Raw genomic sequence first — 8,711 nt, 5'->3', positions numbered from 1 at the left:
CAGTTCTGTTAAATAGTGACTAATTAACTTTTACAGATCTCCCCCATATTACCATTGCTGCTCTGTTGATATCCCGGATTCTGCGCATTATCAACCTCGGATCGTGGTGGCGGCTACACGCCCTTATTGAAGTGGTGTTTGGCGTGCGGCATTGGCGTGTGGCACCGGCGCGCTCAATTCACCTCCTGTTGCGGCGTGGCCAGAGGGTCGCACCAGATTCGGACATTTTAATTTGTTTTTCTTTATTTTTGTTCCAGCCTTTTTGGTGTGATCTAACTATTTATACATTTAGGCTGATATTGTTTTCTTTTCGTTGTATATTTTGGATTGTTGTCATTATTAATTGTTCTTTTCTCTCTTTGTTGGCAGTGCTGAGGTCCGGCGGCGGTGTTGGTGTAGTGACGGTGTCTTCTTTTTTTGTGTGCCGTGATTCCTGAGTTTGGGTTGTCTCACTGCGTCTGGTGTTTTACAGGGGTTTTGTTTGCTGTGTTTGGATGGATACCGTCTTATAGTGGCCCCTTCCGCCGGTAACCTCAGCTACTGTAGTTACTTTTCTTTTTTTTCCCTTTAGTATTATAAAGAATTGGTTTTAAAAAGAATATTTTAAGAAGAATCTAATAAAAAGCTGTTTGTACATTTTAAACTTGTCTCAGATGTCTTAATCCATGCATGAGTGAACTTGTGTGTCCTATCAAAAAGGGGAGTAATATTCCTTGGGTGAAATTCCCAAGGTGGCGCTGTGGAGCAATTTTATTTGGGTTTAGAACTTTACAATTTCCCGATTTCAATCTAGTCTCGCCACAAGTCTAATGGTTGCTACAAATGGCCAAATTCTGCAAAGACTGATGCAGATTATGGAAAGGTGAAGTTCTGGGGCCCAACAAAGCAAGTTTATCAAAAACCCTGGAAATGTAGTAGTTTTAAAAATGTCATTTTAAAACTACAAGAGTTTCAAAATGACATAAACCACAGAAATGTTAAATTTTTTTAAGAATGTTCATCATTATTTCACAACCATCCATATTTAGGCAGTGGTATTTGATATCATAACTACAAATGATACAAGCAAGTGTATGCAACTTCATTGTCTAATAATAAAAGAGAACTTTGAAAACTTCAAAACTCACCATATGGAACAGGTTTTGTATTAACAGAGGGACACAAGCACATCTTGTTTTCCATGTTGCAACTTTTTATTTGGAAACAAATTTTTCTTGCTTTATAATGTATATATCTCTACATTCAAAAAGGACATTTTGTTTACATATTCAGCATTTGCTAAATGTTCTCTGACCACTTAGATGAGTTACTGTACCCATACACAGAAATCAACAATGTAGTTTCAAGTTTCAACAGCATGCTGACATATAGCATCATGTAGAAGCTGATTGGGAAAGAAAACATTTAAAATTTAACACATTTAAGGGACAGACAAGCTAAAGAACAAGCATTTAAGACAGCAAAATTAAGACCTTATGCGTCATTACCATTCTCCAACAGGGACATTTAGTTAACAACTGAAAGTCCAACAACTAATCTAAAAAAAGCTTAAATGACTCATATACTCAGATATTTGTTTTAGGATTATCAATGTTTCAACAACTAACAAAATGAGAGTGGAAATGTAAAATTATATGAAGAGCTGAATCACTAAAATCCAGTGAACTAAAACAAATTGGATAGAACTACTTTGCAGGTTGTAACTTATTGTTGGATAAAAAAGAAAAAGAAAAAAAATATTTAAGAATAAATCTTGGAATATCTCTAAGTGAAATAACAGCAAACTGTTTACACTGAGCAATCAACCACCTAATTGGCAAACAGTAATTGGAGTTTTATTTCAGTAACAGCAGCATTTTCACTCTACCTTTCAGGTTTGCAAGTAAACAGCACATATAGAAGAAAAGATCTTAATAAAAGTATGAAAGATATTGATTTTACCTCTGCCTGTCCTTTATTTGAAATTTTCAATAAAAAAAAACTAACTGAAAATATGTTAAAGCTGAAATATGCAGACTATCACACTAAAACCTAAAGCAAAAAAAAAGTCTCTATAGCATTGTTTTCAGTTGCTATGTTGCTCCTTTAAATTACCACCTTCACCCTAAAGTATCAATCAGGTAATAGCTTTAAAGGTGTAGAAGAAATTGATAGCTGCACATAAACTTAAAAAACTGAGGTCCCATTTTCTTTTTTGATGAACCACCCAAGAACTAATTCCTGCTAAATATCCGAACTACATGCCAAGGCCTCGGAGCCACGCAGTCTGATCTTCATCCCAGCAACATGACTGACACACAGGAACACAGAAAGCTCACTCCGAATACTTTCTCATCCAGTTCACTTGAAGTTCTAATACTGCCTGAAGATGATCGATTTTACATTTTAATGTGCGTGCTTTTGTGCTTGAGAGGATCACTGAAGCACACACATGGAACTGCGAGGGGTGTTGGCTGTCCTGGCTACGGTGTCCTGACTGTAGTTCACGATGTCTGCCTTCACAACACGCTGTAAAAATGGAAACATAAGCAGAGGGTTAAAAATCTGCTGCAACAATTTCATCAGATACCATTACTAAAGGAGTCTAAAAACTGGAAAGTTAAAACCATGAACTTACACACTTTAAAAGGGAACCTTTCTTTTTCAGCATGACATTAAATCAAACTTAACGTTTCCTGTTGTGGGTCAGTTAGGATTACAAAACTTATTTCTATTTTGCGTAATGCCAGAAAAATCTTAGATTATTATTATTTTTTCATTTTTAAATACAGAAGTGCACATACTGCACAATTTCTTAGTACTTGCAACATCTGCCTTTTATACGGCATGACTTGGTTAAAACATCTGGGCTGGCATAAAGCATTATCATCAAGAAAAAAGAGAAAGAAAAAAAAACATCTAAAATTTTATTGTCCACCTCTCAATTTACTGGAAAGGTAATGCCTGCCACCTGGCCGGTTCCGTTCGCCAATAAGTAGGAACAGTCCAGGTGATGTTTACACATTTGTTTGGTATAGCAGGCTCAACATCTCAGTAACATCTTCAAGTGCCATCCTTGAACTGCAGCATCATTTGCATAGTCAGATCTGTGCATGTATTTGTTTTAGAACTGCATATTACAGAATGTGCAACTAGTTAATAAAACTGCTGTTTTTTTGGTTTTTTTGCTTGTTTGTTGTTGTTGTTTTTTTTTGCTGCAAAGTAAAACAACTACACATTTTTCACACAAAGGAATTCCATAATTTTGAACAAGGATTGTAAAATGAAACATTTAATGGGGGGTTTTAAATGTGTACAGAGTGATTTACTACAGTTTCTGACATGTTGTGTACAGAGTGATTTACTACAGTTTCTGACTGTGGGAACATATGCAGCATGCAGACATACGTGGCGTTGGTCTGACTCTGAATAAGCATGATCTCAAACTGCTGAGCTGTTTCTTCAACACAAGGCTCAGTATGCATGCCAGAAATTAAAACTCTGGTTGAAACGAAGGTCTGGAGGTACCTGAAAATTTAAGTTACCATCAAGGCAGGTCAGTAAAATATAATTGAATCACTTGTGGCAAAATGACAGAGAACTAATGAGTAATCAGGTTCTATTATATTTTTCTAGAGGTCATATCTGAACTACAGGGAATAGATTACCAACTACCGAGCTACAGTGTCTGCATTACAGCAGAGTTTAGATCTACTCAGTAACTGAAGTGGCATACTTTAAGTTACTGAAGCAAACAGATTTTGCTTTGCTGAGCGTTGTCCTGTCTAATTGGGCCTTCATCATGTGGGTAGTCCACCAGCTCAGCTTTCACGATCCTCTGAGCAGTGGATGAATGCAGAGAAGGAAAGATGAAAAACAGAAAACAGAAAAATGGCAAAAGAGAACAGTGAGAAAGAGAAGAATGAACACCAAGTTTGAGTAAAGACAACAGATGGGAAATTGATTAAAAATAAAATCCAGAACATGAAAAATAGCTCCAGTGGGCACATCTAAGCCAAATGTACAAAATCAACAAGAAGCAATGCCTATATACAAGCAGTACAAAAATTTAAATTCAGACACTAATATACATCCATCCATCCATTTTCTGTGCACCCTCGTCCCTAGTCGGGTCAGCCTATTTCCAGCGAAAGTTTCGTGCGAGAGGCAGGGTACGCCCTGGGCAGGTCGCCAGTCTGTCGCACTAATGTACATTAGTTTTAAATAAATAATTATTAAACTAAGATTATTTAAACTAATTTAAATTGACTTTAACCAGGATAAAAAATTAGAAACAGGATCTAAAATATATTCAGCCAATCATTTTTAACAAACATTAGAAACTCAATTGTTATTGATGCTGACAGGTATTACATATGACTTATTTGCTTCTCAATTCACTTTATTTTTTTGGACGGCTGCAGGCTGAGTTTTAAACTAAAGTCATGTTGCAGTACTCTATTCTTATTAGGGTCATTACTTCTTTTTATTGAAATAAGTATATATTTTATGGCAGTTTTACAGAAGTCAACCCTTTTTTCTGCATGACCACTGGAGATCCGTCCACCCTGCTGAATTTCTCGGCTGCTTGTCTGATTAATGAGCCGCCGAAGCCTGGTGTCGGGGTTACTGAGTGATCTGCAGCCTCACTATCTGATCCGGCAGACAGAGAACCAAGACGGAGAGGGCTGCCAGGCAGATATAATACCGTCGGGGGGTTGTGACCCTCATGTTCAGCTCTCTAAACATGACAGCTGATAATGAGGCTTTGCTGGGCCTACAGCTACAACCAGGGCCATGACCTGCTCAAAGCCTCATCTCTGGATGCATGACACAAACATTAAACTCAGGCGTTCTTTAAAAATGCTCTTTTTTTTTTTTTCTTGGAAGAGAAACGAAGCACATTCCTTTTCTAATGCTCCATAACATGTATGGTTATTACTTTTATTTCCCTCCTGTGTTTCCCAAACAAAACAAAGATCTCAGTCTGCAACAGTTCTTTAGTAAAATTGTGATTTTCGTATTTAGCAATGTGTTTTTTTGTGTTTTTTTATCAATAGTGATTGACTGAAAACTCCAAATGCTGCAAGGTCAACAATTCATTCCAACCAGCTGGGCTTCCATAGAAACAGCTTTTCATAGCTGTTATATGACGAATTGACTTTGAGTGTGGTATAATATACCTGGGATCTTAAGTACTTGAACCTGAGTGTCACTGTCCAACTGGACCCTGTTGGAATAAACTGCAGTGATCTAGACTGATTTTGAATCAGTACTGGATACCACCTGGTTGTGTCAAAGTGACTTGGAATAACATTGATAAATGTTATACTAAACATAAGTTAATTGCATTAGCTGAATGCATTAAATTAATTTCAAATTGATCTACATTTTAAAAATGTGTTGAAAATATAACAACTGGTAATCATATTTCTGAACTGTTTTTTTAAGAGTTTTTCCTTGTTTGCTCTCTTAGCCAGGAGATTTGTGTTGTTGTCTATTGTTGTTTATTTGCATCTGAAAGACTCCTTGCCTCCTTCATGTTCACAATGGGTTATTGAAGTTATGCAGAAAAGATTCATGTCCACACTGAAAGAGCACAACATCTGAAAATATTTTTATTACTATTTTCTGGTGTAAATGTTAGTACACTTGAAATAAGGCAAATCTAACATACATGTGACTTTTCAGTGTGATAAAGGAGGTTGTTTTAAGTCAATAATTCCTTAAAATTGATTTTTTTAAAGTACTTGTTCCACTGGCAGATTTTTCACTTTGAACAAAAGATTTTTTTTCATAAGTGAAAAAATCTGTGAAAAAATTGTACGTGGTAAGATTTTGCGTTTTTGCAATGCAGCTTTTACACCGCCTGGCAACAATTTCTGACATTTACTGATAAAAGGAAAGACGGACAATAGCTGATATGAATGATATGAACGATAATGTGTGCACATATGTTTCTAAATGTCATTTTCTATATAACTCTGCTTAATTTCACCCACTCCCCAACCCATCTGCCTTTCCCCTTCTTTTTTTCTTTTGGTACATTTCTCTAAGTCTAGCAGATAAGCAAGTGGTTCCCAGAGAGTTCATTTATAAGCAGTTTGATGTTCTATATATGTTTCCTTTGTTTGTCCTAATTTTTTAAGAACTTCTTTTTCAATAAAAAAGACCTTGATTAAGATATTCAATTGGAGGGAACCTCACCTTTAACTGCTGTAGCACATTCATATTTTAGAAATATTTGACTATAAAAGTAATCTTGACTTAAAGTCTATAGTTGTTTATTTGAATTGCTCCATTTTTTGGCTCATGTCAGATCATCTCAACCCTTTTCCTCAAGGTGTAAAGTGGATTCAGTCAGTCACCCAGCCTGATTAGTCTGGATTAAAGCACTTTTCTTAAGTGACAGAACTATCAAGGGAGGCCTGGGAGAGGAAAGTAGACGGACAGCTCTATTAGCCATTTTCTGTTAGTCAGCAGCCCTGTTGGTGTTGGGAGTGGATCTTGGGAATTTGGTCAGTCCTTCTTCTATATGCTCTCCCTTCTCTGGGGGTCCTGACCTCTCTGTAGCCCCCATCCTCATCAACCACTGCCCAGCCAGTGTGGCTCCAGCCGTTCATATCAGACCCAGGATTAATGCTTCTGGGGGAGGTGGCCTTGTAAATCCTACAGCTGCCACCATTGGGCACCTTGGACTGACTGGCAAGCAGAGACCCCGTTTCATCCTAAAACGGTGGGAGATAAGCTAAATAAATCAGACAACCCGCCCTAACCTTCTCACCCTTACAACTGCCTACCTTTGACCCCGGACTTCATGCATTAATGCAGTCAGCGTGGTTCTATTTACAGAAGGACCGTGTCAATGGTAGAAAGACCATCACAGAGGAGCAGACGTAACAAACTCATGTTTACACAACAAAAAGTACAAAAAGTCAGGGTGTGGTAACCTTTGATGACCTAACACACTCTCTGTGACCTCCCTTAAGTTCAAGCATAACACAGAATGCACAACCCCTTGCTAAAGTATTGATACCCACTTAACTTTTCTACATTTCATCATGTTATCGCAACAAATCTTAATGTATTTTGAGGGATTTCATGGACCAAAACAAAGTGGTGAATAGCCCGTAAGTTGAAGGAAAATGATGAATGTTTTTCAAATTTCTTGCACAACTTAAATGTGAATTTTATTGAACCTCCTACAAGAAATATTTGGCAAAAGATTTGGTGAATTACTCAGGAGTAAATAAGAATTTTAAAAATATATGTGCTTATGGCTCACCTGGGACTGCTCTATTTCTGCTTTATTTAGCTTTATACCAAGAATTTCAGCTGCTACTCGCTGGAAACACAGATAAACCTGGAGAAAGACAAAAGTAAAAATAAAACATACAAACTTTACTAAAAAACATTGAGCATGACTCAAAGGAGGGTTTTACAAACCGAATCCCCCGTCTTGGCCGATACAAACTGACTGATGAGGCCGTTCTCCTGGCACAGGCGTTGGTGTTTGTCTGCCTTTATGGTCCTCATGTGCTCCAGGTCGACTGCAGAGAAAAGACGCCCTAATGTGAGAAATCTTACAGAAGATGAATGGATGGATTTATATAGTGGTTATAGAGCACTCTCACCGGGTTCACCGTAACATATCAGAACATAAACAGAAAGGATAACTGTTTACACACGAGTTAAGATGGAAGACGTCTGCCTAGTGTACAGAGGTGGTATACATAAAGTCACTGCAAAACAAAACACATTCCAATAGTTATGTTCAACCGAAGTCATCTTCTGTAGAAGGCTTTGAAATTATTTATGGCAGAAATTTCAGAAAAGGAATGAAAAACGTTGTGGCCCAGAGCCCCCATTCCCAGCTGGTGTTAAAGCTTGATGAGAGACATTCCTTGGTGTAAGTTTAGCACGGTTCTACCCTAAAGCCATGAACCTCTTTTTGACCCGAAAAAGAAAAAGCAGCCCATCTGTGGAGAAAAACATAAGGAACAATACATGAATGACTAAAGACTTGAGGCTACACTCATATTGAGAGAGGAGATAGAGAAAAGAGTTTGACTTATGACCATCCTTGGCTTTTAAGGCGGACGCAAGGATCCAAGAGCTGAGACCATTACCTACACACTGATCCAGTGAGAATGCACAATGACAGCATCCTTTATAGTTATTGTCAAGATATTCCTGTGTCTTTAACTTCTGTGCAATGACACCGAGAGCTTTCCTGCTCTTTTTCCCCTCACTAAGGGGGTCATGCAGGGGTCGATAAGGAAGGTCACCTGGGGGTCCTGAAGCTGAAAGCAATAGCTTCGCTCTTTATTTCTGGCTTTGTGCGGGGAGCTGGCCACGCCCGGTATCTGGTGCATACATGTCTGTGTTACCTGGAGGAGGTCAGGCTACTGTAAGGTGTTGCATTTCTCTCGCCCCGGCTCTGAGTTTTAGTCTTTGTGTGAGGTTTCATTGAAGTTGTCAAGGATTTAGCCCGTTCTCATGCCCCTCAGAGTTTTTGTGAATATGTGTATGAGAAGATGGTGGGAATAAAGATAAAATCAGAGAAGGGTAGTTGATGCACGGCAAGAAATGTAAACTGCAATAATTTTATAATAATGTCTTAGTCAAAGTCAAATAATCTATGGAGAACAATTTTACCCATGAAGCCTTTCTGATAACTACTCAATGTGACTGTTTAGTTGTGCATAAACATTGTTGCCTCTCACAGCAGG

The 8,711-nt window shown here is 37.9% G+C and overlaps 1 protein-coding gene across 1 annotated transcript in view; it reads right to left on the bottom strand.

Moving 5' to 3' along the window:
* Positions 1-1,171: 1,171 nt before the first annotated feature.
* The window catches only part of rab28 (RAB28, member RAS oncogene family), a 33,140-nt gene continuing 25,600 nt past the window's right edge, over positions 1,172-8,711 (bottom strand). Inside the window, exons 6-8 of the mRNA XM_044126645.1 lie at positions 7,426-7,529; positions 7,265-7,342; positions 1,172-2,508 (exon numbers count right to left, since the gene is read on the bottom strand). Of these exons, the coding sequence (XP_043982580.1) occupies positions 2,416-2,508; positions 7,265-7,342; positions 7,426-7,529 (275 nt within the window). The 3' untranslated portion in view covers positions 1,172-2,415. The remainder of the gene's footprint in view (positions 2,509-7,264; positions 7,343-7,425; positions 7,530-8,711) is intronic.

This window comes from Gambusia affinis, linkage group LG09, assembly GCF_019740435.1.
Source record: "Gambusia affinis linkage group LG09, SWU_Gaff_1.0, whole genome shotgun sequence".
In the NCBI taxonomy this organism is placed as follows: Eukaryota; Metazoa; Chordata; class Actinopteri; order Cyprinodontiformes; family Poeciliidae; genus Gambusia; species Gambusia affinis.
This window is presented reverse-complemented; position numbering and strand designations above follow the sequence as displayed.